Source organism: Asparagus officinalis, chromosome 1, assembly GCF_001876935.1.
Source record: "Asparagus officinalis chromosome 1, Aspof.V1, whole genome shotgun sequence".
Classification (NCBI taxonomy): Eukaryota; Viridiplantae; Streptophyta; class Magnoliopsida; order Asparagales; family Asparagaceae; genus Asparagus; species Asparagus officinalis.
The window spans coordinates 116,822,579-116,843,878 of NC_033794.1; the positions used below are offsets into that span (position 1 = coordinate 116,822,579).

The following is a 21,300-nucleotide window of genomic DNA, read 5'->3' on the forward strand; positions in this document are numbered from 1 at the left end:
TTGATGTTCTAGCGAATGAAGGTGCACCACCGTGATATTGAAATTGAGTCCGGTTAATTTCACTCGAAGAAGAAAGAAAATCATCAAACTTAACTTCCAAATCTAACATGCGTGAGAATTCTCCTGGAGTGTTGAATATTTGGTACGAACTATGTGGCAACTTTTTAATAAATAATTCTATTGTTGGTTGCGACTTGCTCAAATTAAACATAATACTCATATGATAATCGTTTGAGATCTCAACTGCGGATGTTTTATCAAACGTTATGGGCCAATTGCATATTATTTTTAGTTGGTACTCTCGTGGGTCAATTGTCGTAACTTGATGTAATTCATTAACCAAGTCAAAGTAACTATATGATTCCGAGATCATTAACGACATTGTTACCCCTCCGACGTACGTTGGCATATTATTCATTCCATAATTAATTTTTTCACCATAAGAGCAAGCAATAAAAATCATATTGTCCAACCTATTCAAAAGAAGATTATATTATTTAAATGTAAAATAAATTAAATAATATTATCAGAGCATCGAATAAGAGAGGAAAACCCTATATGTAAATAATCTCATATAATTTTGATCAAAAACCCTAATCCCAAATTGAAAACCCTAAACCCTAGAATCATATAAAGCATCCTAACCACCTAAAATCATTCTAAGCCCTAAAAGTTTGATTTTAGCAATAACAATCATCGTATAAATCATTCTAACCACCTAGAGAGAAAACCCTAGAAATTCGTTTTTGAGTAAAAAAAAATCCCTAGATATCTACATGTTCAAAGAGGAGAGGAGTAGAGGAAATTACCTAGAGATCTTGAATAAACTTTTGATTCGGATTTCGGCCGAGAAAATGGGGTGAAAATTGAGATCCGATCCACTAGTGCAAGAGAACGACAGAAGAGGAGAAGAGGGAGGCGGCTGGGAGAGATGAGTTTGCGGGAGAAAGAAGTCGGGTGGTTTATATAGGGGGAGGGACCCAGTATAAGTAGCCGGGGTTGGCAACCCTGACTACTTTGAGACTTAGCCAATTCCCCGACTATTTTGCCTTAGCCAATTCCCCGACTATTTTGCCTTAGCAAAAGTCTATGCTAAATGGTCGAGGTTGGGAACCCCGACCATTTCGAACTAAGGCTTTCGAATTGGTCGTGGTTCCCAACCCCGACCAATTAGAAAGTATGCTAAATTAGTCGGGGTTTTCTATCCCCGACTGATTTAGCTTGTAAATTACTCAGGACGTTCAAAATAATCAGGGTTGGCAACCCCGACTATTTAGCAACGCGTTTAAAAAAAAATCGGCTCATTTCATGGCTACGATGCTGACATGACAACAAAGTGGGTCGATATTTGTAAATAAAACAAAAGTGGGTCGATTTTTTAAGAAAAAAGTATGAATAGGTTTATATCAAAAATCTCGTCTTCATATATTTGTTTTATTTCGAATCAAGTACATTGTTTATATATATAAATGAGTATCTCAAGTTTGCCATGTGGGACGAATATAATCAGTTTCAACCTATAATAATTGTTCGTTGAGAACAAGCCTATCCACAGTTTTTCCTTGCAAGATATACAACATAAGAACTCAAAGCTAACAACGCACATAGGACAAATGATGAGTTCATAGAGAGCCCCAATCCAATGAGCTTATCAACATCTAAGATCCACATTAAAATTTGTACAAGATTATGATTTGAAAAACCAGATGACTGATCCATAAAGAAATATACACAATTTTTCATCATCGCATGTATAACAAAGGGATTCACGGTAATATGATTCAATGATGAGTTTCTAGAGAGGTTTCAAAAACAATGAGCTTATCATCATCTGAGATCCACAAACATCAAATTTTATACAAAATTATGGGTTGAAAAACTGACCAGCGACCACTATTGAAATACCCACAATATTCCATTATCAGATGTACAACAAAAGAAGTGATTCAATAGTGAGTTCATAATGACGTTTCAATACAATGAGCATTACCATCATCATCTGAGATCTACAACATCAAATTTGAGTTTAGGATTCATGTATACATCGGAACAGCGGTCATAGATTGGACCGCCATCCAATGGCTCTGGATGAGGATGGAAACCGCGCTGCTGGCATTGCCTTATTACCGACATGCCACCAGGAGCTGTAAGCCTAAATATACCATGTGTCCTGCATTTGTAGGGGGAAAAGATTCAGATTAGTGAAATATGTTTATAACAAAATATGGTATCTATGAAAGGGGGAAAACTGCAGGTAATGTCTAACAAGAAAACCCCTAAAATTTTTAGATGAATAGAAAACTTGTATGTAAATATTTCTTGTGTAGCATCCAAGTTTTAGTACCAAATCATTTATATATCACTTGAATCATACTCGCAATTAGACTAAGACGATACATATTTATATGACCCACTTTGTCCTCGAAATGTAGCACGGTCATTAGAGTCACAGCAGATGCCCGTAGTTATCTATTATTTCTTCTAATTTAAAAGCAGAACCTCAAGATTACTATTCATGCTACAGTAGACACTGTTCTCACAGCGTTGTACTACAGTATGTTAAATTTTCTGTCCATGCTACGGTAATAAATTTAAGCCTTAGCCATACTGCTCATGTTGCAATGATTTTTTCACGTAAATATTGTTCATGCTACAGTAAATTTTGCCCTTTTCCAATGTTCAAGCTGAAGTAACATTTTTTAACCTTGGAAATAATATTTCATTTTTTTGGTTCTTGCAAATGATGAATTTAACCTTTATCTCACAAATATAAATCTCTTCTGACTCTATTATAGAAAATTGATAAAACTTGCTAATTTGTGTTTTATTTTGTTAACTGGTTTGGAAAATCACTCTGTAAATAGTAGTAAAAAAATTGTCGCTAAATTTTTTATAAATAGTTACATATAAAAACTATATTATCAATTTGGCAACAGATATAACTCGATCAATAATACCCGTAGCAACACACGGGCTTAATAATAGTTATATTTAATAAGATAGCAACTTTCTGCAACGTATGAGAACAGCCCTTTTACAAGCTCCCAAAGACTGAAAGAACAAGCTTTCATGAACCAATCTCTTCTAAGAATAGGTATTGCAGACGAACTGCTCAATGACTAAAGGCAAGGTTTTGTTAAGAAACAAAAATTGAGGCTGAGAATGGCAATAGACAATCCTTTTCATTGCATAATCTAAAATGGTTCACCTTCTTTGTCAGTCTGATGGCTTTTTCAAAAAGGACACTAAAAAATATTGATCGTGTTTCAATTCAAATTAACAGGAATCCAAGAATAATAATGTTAATAAATATAACAATCTGATCCCAAAAATCAAAGTTCATTAGCCCCTATAGGGTAATTACTCGAGAAATGATACAAAAATTGATCTAAGCAGCGCCTTACAATATGCAGGCGAGCACCATTTCTGGAACTGAACGCTGATATTACACTACCTAAATGTCCATTTGTTTGAGCTCATAGGAAGCAACGAATGTGCATGTAGAATTAGTGAAACAGAAGCCACAGGTAGTAGGTATTTGCTTAAGTGCATCAAATATCATCAAATGCTATACCACTATATCTGTTTTCAACTATTTTAACTGATTAAATGGACAGAATCACTTAATAATTTTTCATCGACATCTACATCTATTAGAAATCAAACTAACTACTAATATTTGTTTTTGGCCGAAGTACGTCTAATAAATTGTCCAACTGATTTGATATTATGAACTGAATAAGCTGCATATTGCTCTTATAAAGCCAGTTATCACACACATGAAGAGTGAACATGAATACCAGAGATAGGCAGAAGAGGAGACTCACCTTGAACCATCTCTTGGTGCCATAACAATTGCAATGGCTTCAGGTAACATAATCTGATAAAAGTTGAGGAGAAGTTATCCTTCAGTAAAACATTGGACAAGAGAAGAGTAACTAACTAAAAGTGTATGTCCTCAGTAGCATATATTCTACCCATGTCTAGCCTATGGGTTTTTTCGATATTAGTCCCTCAAATATTCAGTATTTTGATATTAGGCCTCCAAATCATTGAAATTAGTCCCTCAAATCTCATAAATATGTTGAAATCAGTCCCTCTAGTTAAGGTCTTTTTTTGTTGGAATGGAATATTCCTTTAACATTTGCATTGGATTGTTCGTTATACCCCTTTACTTACAAACTCAAACCCATTATCCATGGTTATGAAAAAACTAACCATGGTTAAGAGATTTGGACAGATTAGATAACAGAGGGACTAGTTTCAACATATTTATGAGATTTGAGGGAATAATTTCAAATTTCAATGATATGGGGGACTAATATCAAAATGTTGAAGGTTTGAGGGACTATGATCGAAAACCCCCTTAGTCTATTTATGTTAGGAATTTTGATTTTTAGACCTTCAGATTAGTGGTTATCCAGCAGACTCCTAACAAAATGGGTGAGTTCACTTTTCTCAGAATCTACTTTGAGTTTTAATACTCAATTAGTCAATTCTATAATCTAATGGGGATTAGGATTAGCATTCTTTTAAAGAACAAGAAAACATAGTACATGCAAGCATCCAACAAGAGCATAATAAGACGTGAAAGAATCTAATCATTGCCCACCTGATAAGAATAATGGGTGTGAACATCGATCGACGACATGAAACACGACTGTGTAGGATGTGTCTGCAGATTGGAGATATTGTTTAGGTCAGCGATTATAACACATCATGCCAAGTGCACACAACTTGTGCTAACTTCCAACATGAAAGAAAATAATAGAGTTCATTGAGTTTATTGTAATAACACCAGGTGCAACGTAAACCTCTTCAAGCAAATAGTGACTTAGTGAGCAACACATATTACTGTCAGCATATAAAAAGGAAGGAGTAACTATTCATTCACATTTTGAACTAATTAGTTAAGAAGAAACACAACTAGATATGACGAATAGAGCATCTTTAAGTAGTCCACATTTTATTTAATTTATAAACACAGATATAAGGGAACCTAGGCCCACATGAAAGGCTCGAAAAACATATGTACCATTCCTGCAGAGTGTAGGACCAGGTAAGATAAGTTGCCGTTTACATCTAAACTGAAAAACATTAGTTTCTACCAGTCACATTCATTAGTTTTCATCAACTCATATAAACATCTGTTAATACATATGGGGGGAAAAAGAAGTAACCATAGCCTAGCAAAATTTTGCAGAATAATGATAGTCAGATTGATATCAACCAACGCTTACAAAGCCCCTTTCTTGGTGAAGTTTGTAATTTAAATTCCTGAACCACCAACTCTGATAAGGAAAGTACATTGTTCAAAACCATTGATGGATTCAATTACTTTGCTTTCTCCTTTACGAGGTTCAATTATGCATTTGAAAGAAATTTAAACTTCTCATAAATAAATTTCATAGTTATTTTAGAGAGAATAATGATATCAATAATGAACTTTCTTGACTTACATATAGTTATTAAACAAAAGTACATCTAGTTTTAAAAATGCTAATGGTATTCAAGATTTCCATCAGAAAATCATTATCTGGAAAAGGATAAGTTTCTAGCTTTTACTTTTGACAATGTAGTCCTTACAGTTTATGAGCTACTTAACCAGAGTTTGAATTCAATGGAATCTTGATATACATCTACTTTCGTAATATTGCTGTTCTCAAAAATTGTTAATAAGAATACTGAGTAATGTCAACTTTTAGCATTTTGAGGCGATCCTCTTTATAAGCACTAACAAATCTCTCTTCTCCTGCAACAGTTATACTAGTATTATCCTGCTGCAACTCTTTAAATCTATAGCATTCTCTTCTATTTGATCGACCTAACATTCACACAGCATTTTATTCTCTTCTTTCCCATTAAAAAAAAGTTTATGTGCCATATTCTCAATCAGCCAGAACTACTGACCTACAAACATTTTGTTTATTGCAAAAGAAATCAGGATCATTCAAATAATGGATATCAAAATAAAAAATTAGCCAATGAAGCAAATTAAAAGCATTGATAAATACTGGAAATAGGACTAATAAGTTGTTGATAGAGGATCATAATCCCCTTTAGCATGTTTAAAGAACTGTTCCACAAAATAAATTAACACCCTGAAGATGTTGGTAGAATTGAAGATGTGTCAATAGCGACGTGAAAAATAGTACTACTATCAGCAAAGAAAGAGATGCAAATTGCAGAAGTGCAACATTTGAAAAACCATAGAAGAGAATTTTGTGCTGCAAAACCAACCTTGTGCCAACCAAGAAAACCTAATAACTAATAAAAATATGATAATTTATCATGTGCAAATACTATTGCAAAAAAAGACATTACAAGTAGGAATACTTACGTGAATCCACCCGAGGGTGAAAAGAGATTGCTTATCCTGAAACTCAAATATTTCCTCCTCATTTGTCGTTGAACACTGAGTAACCAGAAAATAATAATTACTATTATTGGACTTAATAACTACCACTAATCTAAGCATTACAAATAGCTACTTACAGAATCAGAGGTTGACTCCTGTTTTGGGATGATAAGAGCTGTTACAAAAAAATTTCTATTTTTCTGCAAATATCAAAACAGTAAGCAATCCATCTAACCAAAGTTTTATGAAACTAACTAAAAAGACGAATGAAGTTGCTTTTCTTACAAGTGAACCTGCAAGAACTCCACAAGTTTCTAAGTTTCTATCAGTATTTGACTTAGCAACCCTCATAAAGCTGTCCATCAACACCGCAGACTGCAAAAGCAAATACAGTAACAGTTGGAAGAAACACTCAGATGATATGATAACATATTCTTTGTGTGGATAACTAGGTGATTCTGCATGTGTGGTTTTGTTGTTTGACTTCGGGGGGTTGTGTGTGTGTGGTGTGGTGTGTTTTGGGTTGGGGTGGGGGGAGGGGGCGGGGGGGGCGGGGGCGGGGGGGGCGGGGGGGGGGGGGGTGGGGGGGCGGGTGGGGGGGGGGGGGGGGGTGGGTTGGGGGGGGAGGGGGGGGGTAGGGGGACTATGTTGCTTAACAAAATGGTGCAGTACATACAATGTGAACTTGCAAAGGAGATTCTGTGCGGACATCCTCAAGAGAATTTGTCTGTCCAGATGTAGGGTACGAAATTTCAGATGTGATAGCAGCCAAATCTTGTACTTCTGCACGAACAGGCGGAGGAGAAGGTTCTCTGGGGATATCCATCTTAGGAGTAGTTTCCATGATATCAAAGGTAATCAGCGAAGTTGGTTCTTCAGCATGTACCGTTGCTCCATCATCATGCAACGAAAGGACTTCTTCAAGTGCAGACTTGACATGCTCTGAAGCAACATTCACTTTTGCAGTTGAATGTTCATCTTGTGTCGGCTGAAGGAGGCTGCTTGCCATAAAAACAGAGTATAAAACTCCTTCAGTTCTATATTTATGTACACACACACAAGTAAGCAAAATATGATAAAGCACTTAGGGCACATAGCTATGCTAAACCAGAAAGTTCAGTCATCCTGTTCCACCTAATTACAGTGAAGAGGTCCAAATAGCACTACTGCTAGTGTTATTTATCAAAACCTACAAAAAGAAATTCAGTCCTGATGGATGACTCGACTGACACGAGGTTCGTGAAGCCTGCCGGTTGTCTAAACAGTTCTTCTTTTAGCAAAATATGCTTTATATGTTATCCTTTCTCTGAGGTACCAGTACAGCTTACAATTCGAACAGGATATATTGCATCGCATGCATGCAGTGTGTGTGTGTGTGTGTTGTGTGTTGTGTGTGTGTGTGTGTGTGTTGACATATATATAATATATATAATATATATAATATACCATAATATATTATATACTATTATATATATATAAGTATAATATTATATACCTATACAGAGAAGGATAACATATATATGGTGCGTGTGTGTGTGACATACATACATATATATATATGTTATCCTTTCTCTGAGGTACCAGTAAGAATCACAAATCTGAAACAAGTGTGTGTGTGTGTGTGTGTGTGTACATATTTCCTCCATTCGCATTAGTCCAAGTTTTAGTCGCTGTAACTTTTGTAAAGTTGTACAATATATGGAATGTTTTTATTAAATCAACCATAACTAAGATATATCCAACGACTGAAGATATAGCTGAAAGATTAGTCAAAGCTTGACCTTGGAATGTCAACTGGAGTCAAATCAAGATTGCTTGGATATTGAATCTGCACCAAGAACAGAAAAACAAAGAAATTAGAAAAGAAAATGATCTAGTATTTCCCTAAAATCTGTGGAAATAAAGGATGTATTAGATTCACATTACCCCTCGACTAGGAATAGGTGGTTGCCAATGTCCATGGAGGCCATTTGGACCTAAGATGGAATGTCTTGATAATGTCTCCTCCTTAGGACGAGGAATGTTAAGAGAACTGCAAAGAGAACAAAAATGTGTCAAGCAAATATAAGTTTCAGGAAATAGAGAACTCTTCAAGACAGATTGAATTGACAATAAACAATAGAAGGTAATAATTAGGACTCTGAAATATAAATACTATTGGAAAAAATATCAACCACCACAACATCTTAAACTAGCAAAATTAAGAAGATTTATGTATTATTCATTAAGTAGATCATGGTCACTGTTTGGCTTCTAATAATACAAGCTCAAGCATTTAAAGCAATTCTTCAAAGTTCTCATGAAAGAATTTAAAGCCTGCATGAAAATTGGGAAAATTGGTGTGAGATACTCCAGGGGCCGGAATCAGAAAAGGCCAGCTTGATATGGCATAAATTGTGCAACTTTGTGGAAGTCAAAACATCCATGATAAGATTCATTATACAGTACCATAGCATTTCCGATCCAACTTTTCACTTTTTTGTAACAGTAGACATAAACACAAAACCAGAAAAATGTTTGGAGTAGGAAAACTGCAGGATGAGAAATTGTGAGAAAATTTGAATTATTTGGAAATCGTTCCAAAAGTTTGGCATCATTTTAATAGTTGCACAATTATTACTTTCTTACATATTTATATATTACACGAGCTAACAACATCACAGAATCAGACTCAGCTCAGTGGTAGAAAGGTCATTCTTCATAACTTCTGCACATAAGCCTTCCTGCAATTTTATGAACCACCAAAAATAATGTACCGTTCTGCATGCGCGTTCTGTTCTATCACTACTTGAATGAATTAAAATTGTTATTATATTTCATTGCAAAGAGCCTTATAGCTAATAATTCATCTAGTGATTCTTCTGTTTCTTGTGATTGTAGACTCAACAAGTTCCAGTAATCAGTTAATAAGATATGATAGCTACGCAAATATACGCACAATGTTATATAATTAGAAAGCTATCATCTGTGTTTGTCCTAACATGAGGTCAGAAAAGAGAATATTTGACAAACTTATGATACTAATGGTCCACCTGATATCAGCTTCTCAACTGGAAATATACAAATACTAGCTGGAATGTACGTGCACTGCACGTGGGCAAATATCTAAATTATTTATTTTAAATTTATTTATTTACTATAACATGTTTGCAAAAAAGTTTATGATTATCATAATATATTAAAATTTTTTGGATATTTTCATGTATAATATATTGTTGGTTTCAACATTTTGTCTTCCACAGAAAAAAAAGTCTTGAAATATTAATGACTTCACTTCAGAGCAATTTAATGATTTGAAGATCTAATTTCAAAATATTAATGATGTAAGGGACCAATATAAAAAAATCTATTATTATTAATGATAAAAATAAATTCTTGAATTCATCAAAATAAAATGGTAGGTTTCATGTGGTCATATAGGATTTTGTTTAACTATAAAGAAATCACTTTCACCTATTGTTTACTTCCACCTATTGTTTATTTGGCGACCAAGTATTGTAGATATTCAAAAAGTTTTTTCTAGAATTTTCTTCGTCAGAATGTACAAATTCAATCAATAAAGAAAACATAAATTATATGATCAATTCCAAAATCTGATATTGTAGTCTTTCTACATCTTCCCAACTAATTAATTAATTTGTCAAAACAATTACTCTCTAGTTTCAGAAAATTATAAAACATAATATGAGAATGATTTATACATATTATGCACTATGGATTGTATTTTAACAAATAATTTAGATCTATCCAATATCAAACAACATCCAAAAATTTAGGTTAATAGTTATAAAAATCTATTATCCGCAACAATACTCATACCCAAGCTACGTGCTTCATAAGCTTATAAGAAGGTGAGAACTATAAAAATAAACAATTTAATATATTTTGTCAAATAGTTTATTACAAATCATGAAAGACAAGGTGAATCTGAAGGATCACATACCCTTCACAAATAAAGTTTAAATTTTTCTTAGAGATTCTTGTAGCAAAAAAATTTCAGAGTTGATGTATAAGATAAATCTTAGGACACATAACCCAAATCAGTTCATAGAGTGATATACTTGCTATAAAATCTACTTTTATAAGATTGATATCACATATGCCTAAAGTTGAGTTTTAAGGGTTAATTTTAGAAAACTCCCTCTTAGCTATGGGGGGCAATGTCAAAAAAACCCCTTAACTCTTTTTTTTTTTTTTGATATGAGGGAAACCTAGTAAGACAGAAGGATTCCCATGTCAAGACCCGAGTTTTAGCCCCCCACCCTTACCAATAAACCATGGACATGGGTGAACTGGGTCCCCTACCCCATCTAGTCACTAAGTTGGTAGGAAACTAAAAGGACATGGGTGAGAAACCTCAAACTCAGGCCTTTGACCACGAAAATTGATGACTTAAAACTGAGTAAATCTTCGTCAAATTTGGGGTGTTGTAGATAATCTTTCTCAACTGATAATCTTTCTCAACTTCAATTTTTTGATTTAATCTTATAAACTTTTCTCACTTAACCGCTCAAAACTAATATCATTGAGTCCAATCTATCATATGAAAATTATTTAATTTGTAAAGACCAAAATATCCCTCAACCATAAAAGAATTAGCTTGGCTTCTGCTAGATTAAAGAAAAATAGGAAATATAGAAGGAAAAAGAATTATAAATTGGTCGTGATCCTTTTATTATCGGTTGAGAGTTTTTTAACTAAAATAGTTTTCTTCAAGAGGGTATTTTCTCCAAATCATATATTCGAGTAACCACATTAAGGGGTTTTGTTGAGAGAAGTGTAAAAAATCAGGAAAGTTTTTATGAGACACGCTATAGTCGAGAGGTGTTTTCTAAAATCGCACCAAAGTTAAGAGAGGTTATCTACAACACCCTCACAGCTAGGATGTTTTGCCAAATTAAATCAATTAAGTGGATTTTTTGAGACAATCCCCATAGCTGAGAGAGTTTTCAAAAAAAAAATTAACACTTTTTTAAATTTTGGCTTGTTCACATTTTTACCCCTCAAATTTTTAACAATTCAATATTAGTCCCTTAAATTATAAGAAATTTCAAATTTTTGAGGGAATAATATAGAATTATTGTATATCTAAAATCAAGGAATTTAAATCTAAATTATCTTTAAATATTGCTCTTATAGGAAATGTATTAAATATCGACCGATATACCACTATATTGGCCGATATATCAGGTTAAAGACCTTACTCGATAATATTTATGGTTTTGGATTGTTTTCTTTTATTTGGGGATTTTTTTCTGATATATCGATTGTTATAAAAAATATTGGTCGAAACATCCCTTTGAAGATATCGACAAGATCAAGTCATTTCTTAAATTGATTATGGGCTAGGGTTTAAGTCATATTTGGGAACCAAAAGTGAAACCCACAATAGCCACAAAAGTCACAATTCGTCTCACAAATCTCTCCACTCTCGGCTCTCCCATATTTTAAGCATATATTTTCATGCAAATTCTTATATTTAAAATTCATTAATATATTAGATTATATCTTACAATATTATATATGTATGAATATTATCTCATATGACACTCGATATTTTTTACATATCCCAGATTTCGACAATCTAATATCATAGATTTTAGTTGTCTAATATTTATTTGATGCCCAAAATTTTGTAGTAGTCCTTCGAAAGACTCTTCTAAAGTTTTTTTAAGCAATGTATATAATTTCAGAAAAAAAAATTTCAAAATCTCGGGATTATTTAAAATAAGATGCTTTAATTTTTCCACACCTCCTCTACTGTACAAATATAAGCTAAGCATCTGGCCTCATATTATATAATGAATATTATTTATCAATAGGATCACATACAATTATTTGTGGTTAACAAAGATTTTAAATCTTTATAGGCTTTATTGAACTTAAATATCTAATAATTTATGAAAGTTATATACCTCCACTTGTATCTTGTTGCACTTAAATATCCTAATATTTTTTAAAATTACATGTTTGTACCTTCTATCCCGTTGTCTAGACACAAGAATATTCTTTGTAATTTTCATATATACGTGTCATGGTATAATTCTAGGATAATTCTATATTTTCTACTATTTCCATAAATAATTTATCAACATGCAATTTGCCTATTAATTTATTATTATATATATAGTAATAATTAATATGATGTAGAGTTTTACAATAAAATTGGAAGTTTTAGGGACCAAGTTAGACAAACTTGAAGTGACATATAATATAGTTAATTAACAGTAATAATTAATTTAGTTTAGTTAGGATTAGAATGTAATATCAAAAAAGATTAGGGGTAATATAGTCCATAGAAAGTTTTGTAATTTTCTTATATGAGTGTCAGGATATAATTTTAGAACAATTCTATATTTTCTACTCTTTCCATAAATAATTTATTAACATGCAAGTTGCCTATTAATATATTATTATACATTAGTAATAATTAATATGATGTAGAGTTTTACAATAACATTGGAAGTTTTAGGAACTAAGTTAAACAAACTTAAAGTGACATATGATATAATTAATTACTAATAATAATTAATTTAGTTTAATTAGGATTAGACAGTAATATCAAAAAAGAATAGGGGTAATATAGTCCATAGAAAGTTTTTCCACAACTCCCTCTTTTAAAGGGAGTATGAATTTTAGAACAATTCTATGTTTTCTATTCTTTCCATAAATAATTTATTAACAGAACAATTCTATATTTTCTACTCTTTCCATAAATAATTTATTAACATGCAAGTTGCCTATTAATATATTATTATACATTAGTAATAATTAATATGATGTAGAGTTTTACAATAACATTGGAAGTTTTAGGAACTAAGTTAAACAAACTTAAAGTGACATATGATATAATTAATTACTAATAATAATTAATTTAGTTTAATTAGGATTAGACAGTAATATCAAAAAAGAATAGGGGTAATATAGTCCATAGAAAGTTTTTCCACAACTCCCTCTTTTAAAGGGAGTATGATATATTGAGTTCAGTTGGTCAATGCTAAGATAAAACACAAACATCACTTTAGTTTTTACACATAGAAGACCGCAAAATATCTAATAAAATGAAATAAGGTACATGAAATTTATCAGCTGTGGCCTTCCGGATTAAAGTTTAATTAAATTCTTAAGGGATGAGATCACATGAAACAGCTAATCAAGTCTCATAAAATTATGGGTCCATCTTTCTCATTATCCGAAAGCAAGGAACATGAAAGAATATCGCACACGAACTTTTGCTTCTGTTTAGGGAAAGCAAAACAAGATATGGACCTAAAAAAATATGCATAGTATGTCTTTACTATTTTCTTAGAAACATATGCACACACACTGCAGAAAAACAAATGCACAAAATTCGCCAAGCAGGAATTTGTAGCCTTATTTCTCCTCTCTTCCATCCTTCATTGTGTCCCAAAATCCATCCAGACATAAAATTATGGCTCAAGCATGTAAGCCCTCACGAAACTGTACAAGTAGAGTTTCCACATGCAACAAGCCAACTTCTTCCTCGTCTAAGAAGGTTGTATCTTGTCAGCAAAGAAGAATTACCCGATATTCGAGAAGCAAAAAAGATAAATACAAACTCAAATATCAATAAGCTATTTTGGTTTTCCCATTATGAGCTTGGTGCAAAAAGATCTGTAGCAGTATCAACTCAAGAGATTTCCATTAAAGCTATCACTTAATTTCGAAAATGCATAAGTAGTCAAAAGACTTCCCCATTGCAATAAGAGATACTGGAGAAGGAAACAACTGAGTAATATAAAACACATTTAATTAGAAATAAAGGAAAACAGGAGCTAATCTGAGGAAAGATACTGTGTGGTTGTAAATGCATGATTATATGGTAATAAAATAAACTATAAACTTGGGAAGCGAGAGTCCAATGATGCTGATATAAAGTTAAAACTACAGCCTTTACCAAGAACAAGAAATGCAATTATAACCTCATATTGAGAATTAAAATGCCAGCTGTCCACTAAATCTTTCATTTCATAACTGATAAATCAGTCTGAGTGCACTAAGTCAGCACTAGGTACTAGAGCTATAAAACAACTCAGTGTTGATACTTACAGTTTGTGAAATTGTCCGTCTATAGGCTTGGACTGAGGTAGTCTGTAATGCTGATTGATTGGACCCCTAGAGTCATCTTGTCCAGGAACCCAGTAAATCTGCAAGGTGCAACAAGTACATAAGGTTTCAGTTCAAAAATGAGCCTGTATCCAAGTGACAAAGCCCTCTATGGTAAACGCATAATTCAGGAGCCCATCTTTTCGCCTACCTATGCACAACTAAAAAATTTGAATAATCATGTACAAATAAGATTAAGAATCATCACAGCTGATGTCACCTGTTTAACCTCGTTTCTTGAAGTCTGCTTCTTGGTTGAAGGCCACTCCAATGAATTGTTGGTAAAAGAATTTTGGTTAGCTTGACCCCACCTTCCAACTTGATTTCTGGACTTCCTGTTTAATTCTTCAATCCGCCGCTGGGCATCTGGCTTTAAAGCCTCTAGTTCATCTAGTACGTGAAGTAATTTCTGTACAAAACGATTATCTTGGCCTAAATGAAAATTCATTTCTAGCATCTAATAATGTAGAAACGAATGAATTACTAGATTAAGTAATATCCAACTTGTGCAATATCGTAGCAAGACTTAACATTGAATAAGGCCCAAAGGGGGAAAAATTAAACTCCAAAACTAAGATCCAGGAATCAGTTATAGTTTGACAGTACCTTCCTAAAGAATAGTCTCTCATTTTGTAGATATGCTTCGTATTCTCTATGCAATGGTATGGTCTCAGTAATCAGACTGCAGCAAATAAAAGTCCACCCTAGTGAGTACCGTTAAGTATAGAAAACAAATGAGTAGAATGCAAACGAACAACAAAATAAAATATAAAACAGAAAAGTGAATAAGCTTCCAGATTTCATTTTAGATTACTCCAAAACTGAAATGAGTCGCAAATTTTTTTTTATATATATCGTAACATTCCTGACCTTGAAAAGCGCAAAAGCATGACATAAAGATCAATAATATTCTTTTCATCCCGGAAAATGTCAGCCTGCAGGTCACCAATATAGGTGAGAATTAACTTGTAGCTTGTATTATGTACCATGAGAGTAAACCAAACACAATAATGAATCTCCTTCAAATAAAATAGAATTTGTTAAAAAACATATTAGAAATAGGCAAAACAGAAAGAACAAAATAGCCTCGGGATCTTGCTAAGCACCTGAACCGAAAGAACGGTGGAATTAGTTACAAACATCTTAATCTGTTAGCATACAAAGTGAGCATTATCTAAAACCGTGTAACAAGGAAAAGGCAAACATAACTGCAGCCTGCACAAGAATAAATTGATGTTCAAGAATCCATATTTTCATAGGGATAACAATGAGATTTGCGGCAGAAAATGTAGCATCTTATATGCAACTTGATGGGCAGGATGGAAAGATATAGACGAGGCATCTAGACATCTGAAAGATACACCATTAGAAAAAGCTTTTATATTTAAGGGGAAAAAAAGGTAGATTAATAATACCTTAATGGCATAGGCTCCATTGGACTTTGGATTAGACTTTGAAATGCTCATGAATTAAGTTCTGGAATAAGAATTTTTTTTAGTAAAGAACATATCACAGTTCCATCCATCAGCAAAAGAAGATTCTATTTTACTTGTAATGTTCATGAGATGACAAATGGTTAAGAGTTTAGTTGCAATCCTATTGTATCAATCTGATTCCCTATATTGAAACGATCATCTTACTCTTAATTGACACCCTCCTAGTCTGGAGACTTTTGAGGATTGCTCTAGATCTATGTTGCGCGGATACAGGTGCAGGTGCGGTCACGAGTGCAGATATTGTAATAATCCTAAGTTTTATTTGGCAATATATATAAAGAAAAGTAAATGGACTTTTATGCATAAATTGTTTAAGGGTTCTATTAGTAAAAGGACTCTTATTAATACCCCAAAACCCTACCCTTTACTTCCCGTCAGCCTACTTCTCTTCTTTCTCCCGTCATAGTTCCACCGCACACACAAACTCTTATATGTGTATATATGATTTATTTATTTATTTATTTTTCTCCATGCATGATATTTGATTCCATGGCCATGGTGGACACAAGAGCTTATTGCTGCTCTTACCTTTATTTATCTATTTACTTTCATCTTCATGCAAGATATTTTGGTTCTTAGCATATGATTATATTGATTCTATGATAAAAAAATTGTTATGTATACAATGCTTAACTGTGGTTATAGGGTACAGTAGGGTATTTAGATTAATTTTAGTATAGTTAATTAAAAGGTGTATGATAATATCCTGAGATTACTTTAATAGGTATTCGGGTCTTAAGTTATACGCTAATTTTGATGGTTATTTGTAAATATTATGTAGGAATTCTAAGGGACTTTAAGGAGGCATCGTGACTGATATTCCGATAGTTTTTTGGGTTTGTGTAAGTGGTGAATTTATGCATTGTGCACTGCGTATTTTTCATATAAAATAACATTAAGTATATGCGGATGTATTTATGAATTATGATGGATTATACCCTTTTGTATGGTTGCTCGCATACTAATTGTTGATTGGATAAATGCACGTGGTTATTTGGTATAAGCCTATGCTTATTTTATTTGTCAATTGTTATGTCTTTTCATATAGTAGTAGGTTGAGATGCATATGTGGTTGATTCATTTCATTATTGGTTGGCCTTTGGCATTTTTGTATAATGTGTTTCATTTTACAAACTTTGTTTAATTTTCTTAAAGCATATGCATCTCAGGTAAATATACCGGTATATGTCGGATATAAGCAAGCTATTAAAACAGGGCTCAATGTGCCTCTATGAGGTTTTATTTTAGCGCTAAGAGCCCAAATTTGGGTCTCCAGGGCTCAATGTGCCTCTATGAGGTTTTATTTTAGCGCTAAGAGCCCAAATTTGGGTCTCACCGTCCCGGAACCACGGGCTTAATAATTGTAGGTTTTATTTTAGCGCTAAGAGCCCAAATTTGGGTCTCACCGTCCCGGAACCACGGGCTTAATAATTGTAGGATTTAACGAGTCAATCGGAGTATGAAGTGTTGACTGCATTGAGACGTAACTTGCTTATTTCCATTTCATGTTTTTTTTAGTTTTCTTAAATATTTGCTTCAAGTACTAGAGTTCATTGATGATTCTCTATCATTCTTATAATTTGCTTATTATTTGTCGAAATATTTGAGTTTTTACAAAACCAGTGTTCATTATACGGATTTATCCACTTATTGAGTTGTGAACTCATTGTGTTGTTTTTATTCTTTTTAGAGAATCAGAATTAGGTTGAATTGATAATTTTTCAAACTCTTAGAACGGAGCAAGGGATAAAATTCGAGATTGTTAGTCTTCTAGGTGAAGGTTAATAAGTCTTTGATGTTTAGTTGATAAATTGAGAGTTTTGGAATAATGAGATTCTTTCCTTTAGGTCGAGTTTTATTTCAAGTTGAGGAATATTTATTTATATCAAGTTAATTGGATTAATGTTGATTTTTGGGATTATAGAGAATATTTATTGTTGGTTTTATTTCAATGAGAGATTATTTTGATGGTCTTTTGATGAATGTATATTTTTGGAGGATTTTTCACAGGTTTAGTCCGGCTCCAATATTCCTTTAGGGTTCAGAAATTGGGGTCATGATAGATAAGAGACATAACAAATTTGTGAAAGGTAGGATATGGAGGCATGGATATATACATACATATTAAAATCAATAATCTATATGGGATCGATATTGTTTTCCATTCACATGTTATGAGAACTATAACCCCTATACTATTTGTTTCTTTTATTGAGTGAATTATAAATTGAAAGATGCTTGTTTTTTAAATAGAAACTCAAATGGTTATTTAAAATCATACTTATGAACTAGGTATTTGCTAAAACGAATCCATCCCAAGTCCAACAAGTTATGTAAATTTGAGCTGATGTGTACGATATACGTCCAACAAGCATATCACAAGTTATTTAAACTAAAACACGTGTTATATAATTGAGTACACGTCTGAATAAATGTGTGTATATATTCAAGAAGTGTCCAAGAAGTGTCGGACACGGTTACGGGAAATGGTGGAAAAGGATACGGGAGCCTAGATGGAGGATCCGGGTAACCTAGCTCTAGATGCATGAGTTTAGACAGCATAACTAAAAAATGGTTTACCTGCCTGACGGTAAGTCATCAAAGGTTCTATTCAGAGCCATTGTTCTACTATGATATGGCAATTAGTTGTCAAAACAGGTGAGCAGCTGGACAAAGTTTTACCAACTGATTGAGGAGCTTTTGACTTTTAAGATGATCCCATTTGCTTGTATTATGATCATTGCGCTCATGAAATACTAAACCTGTGTAACTCCCAAGACACAAGCTAACATTGAAATACAGCTAACAAACGAATGTTGTTGAGAAGAAGAAAGGAAAGCAAAGGCTGGTTGATAAAGAACTAACGCATCCGAAAAAGGAAGGATGTTGTTGAGGAGAAGAAAGAAGAAAGACATGCCCCAAAAAGACCGCCAATAAACCTGGTTGACAGATGAGATAGAGCCCTAACTGTGGGACAAGGACCCATCCCACACATCAACCATCCAATATGTCAACAAGGATGGATTCTAAAAATTCGTCACACCTCATCTACGAAAGGAATGTCACAGATCGCTACTTAACAATAGTTTGCATGTTTATGAAAACATCATGGTCTCTGTAAATATAGCCAGATTTTCATGTTCTGTCCTCATAATAACAAAAACAAGTTCTAAAATACTTCAGAATTAAACTAGTCCTTCCTATTTTACTAAAAAGTTCAACCTTTAAACAAGTCGATAGCAATGTGACATACAACGAACCATGTATTGTGCTTCACATTCATGATAGGTCCTAAACAAGTAATTGAGTTTGCAGTATGCAGGACTTCACAATTTAGAAATTATTCCATAGAATATTTTTGAGTCCCCTTTCTCCAAATCAATGAAAATAAGAATATCCAAATTTATCCCTAAAATTAAAATTAGCTCAAATTCGTTTCACACAAGAAACCAAACATGCAAATTGTCTCCCCCCACCCCACAAAAAAAAACACAATTAATCAAAATTCCCAAAAATCATCAGAACCTGTTTGATCAGAGCACGGGCAATCCGATAGTAGTACCGCAGAGAGATCCGATTGTCGATGTCGAGCCTCGGAGCGCTCGCAGCGAGGCTGAACTCCGACCTCATCCTAGGGTTTGTCTCTTCTTACTTGATCAGCAATACCATTCTGGGATACGAATTTAGAAATTTATTTGAAATCAATATGGAATATCAAGAGTTTGATCAAAAACCCTTTTTTCTTTTTTCTTTTGTGGGAGAAAAATTGGGATTGTTAGGACCTGGAGACGTTGAGGGGAAAAGGCCTCGGCCAGAGGTGATGCGTGGAGTTTTTACAATAAAGTACTCATGCTTCGCACATATTACGGAACGAAAAGAAATTTGGTAAAGTGTTAGATATGACGAGTCGTCAACTATGGCGACATTATGAACCCGGCAAGCGTTTTTTTTTTTTTTTTTTGGGGGTGTGTGTGTGTGTGTTAACCCCGTCCATCTTTTTTTATTAACGATTTCTTCTTTTGTTTAGAACAATCTTAGTCTGCAGAAGTGATAAAGGAATTATTTGTTTGGTTATTAGCACTTAAATACCCCGAAGTTTAATCTACTCCTAACTTTGTTACCTAATTTTTTTGGGGGGAAATTGTGTCTAGGACCCAAAGAAATAAAGGGAATGTGGCCCAACCCCCCATCTTTTTCCCTTACTCTTTAACCCTTAAAATCCTAAAAAATGTGTTCAGACCCATTTTCACACTCTCCCATGAATACATCCCAAAACATTCTGAAAATATCCCTCCCTTATCTTCTTCTTCTTCTTCTTCTCTGTGGTTTTCTCCTCCACCTGTCAATCTCCTCCCCCTCCTCCTCCTCTCAATCTTGTTGCAACTCCTCCCCCTCCTCCTCCTCTCAATTTCCTCCCCTTCTCTCAATCTCCTCCTCCTCCCCCTCCCCCTCCCCCTCCCTCTCCTAGTGGTGGTCCTCCACCGTCGCCCTCTACTTCGACCAGACCCAACGCCAACCTCACCCACGGCCGGGACCTCACCCGCCTCTCCTCTCCTACTCTACTCTCATCGCTGAACATCCCATACCCCTCAAGCCTCTCGAGGAGAAGACCATTCACACTATGATACGGCCGCGGCCTCCGTCGGCGAATCTCGCTACTGATTTCGAGCTCCACCAGTGTGTCGAGGTGTTCTACAACGGAGTCTGGTGGAAGGGAGTGGTGACCAAAGTGCCGGGGAGAGATGGAGACTTACTGTATTCAGTTTATTTTTCGGCTAGCAGGGAGGAGTTTCAGTTCAAGGCATCAGAGATTTGGAGGCAAATAAAGTGGGCGAAGGGGGAGTATATTAACGTTGAATATGGTGATCAGGTGAGTGATTAATTATTTCAGTTCTTGAATTTTATTCTCCTTTGAGTGGTTTTATAGGTGCAGATTCATGGCGTAACCCACTTTCCTATGATTATATATGTGTGTTTGATTCTTGTGGCTCTTTTGTACCCTGCACACCAGTAGTTTGTCATTTTGCTTCACTGAAGTAATAAGCTTAGTATTACACATAAACATATGAAATTTTATTTGGGAGTCTTGAGACTCTGTGGTATGATCAATGTAAGTCAATGTCCCCAGGACCACAACCTTCTAAGGAATTAACCATCAGCTCTTCGTTGTTCATTATATATGAGAAGAAAAAAAATTATTTGTTTTGTTGTGCCCATTTGTTACTTTAAAAATTTGTTACTAATTTTCTCTTTTGGGTGTGTTCTTAACTGTAAGATTTTGTTTTGCAATGGCTTAGAATTTTTATTTTACCAAGTTTT

At 34.0% G+C, this 21,300-nt stretch overlaps 1 protein-coding gene across 2 annotated transcripts; it reads right to left on the reverse strand.

Annotated features, from left to right (window-relative positions):
• On the reverse strand, window positions 1,751-19,801 carry LOC109829147 (AMSH-like ubiquitin thioesterase 1). Of its 2 annotated transcripts, XM_020396278.1 has the most exons (15): window positions 19,507-19,608; window positions 15,901-15,961; window positions 15,356-15,420; window positions 15,092-15,167; window positions 14,706-14,894; window positions 14,429-14,526; window positions 8,285-8,390; window positions 8,140-8,186; window positions 7,035-7,356; window positions 6,644-6,733; window positions 6,496-6,558; window positions 6,341-6,415; window positions 4,613-4,675; window positions 3,828-3,880; window positions 1,751-2,170 (listed from the first exon to the last, which is right to left on the reverse strand). In XM_020396278.1, exons 2-15 carry the CDS (start codon window positions 15,949-15,951, stop codon window positions 1,996-1,998), a joined length of 1,473 nt encoding a protein of 490 aa, XP_020251867.1. In that variant the 5' UTR covers window positions 15,952-15,961; window positions 19,507-19,608; the 3' UTR covers window positions 1,751-1,995. The 2 variants fall into 2 exon arrangements, with proteins under 2 accessions (XP_020251867.1, XP_020251866.1); XM_020396277.1 differs by lacking the exon at window positions 15,901-15,961 and having other exon boundaries at window positions 19,507-19,801.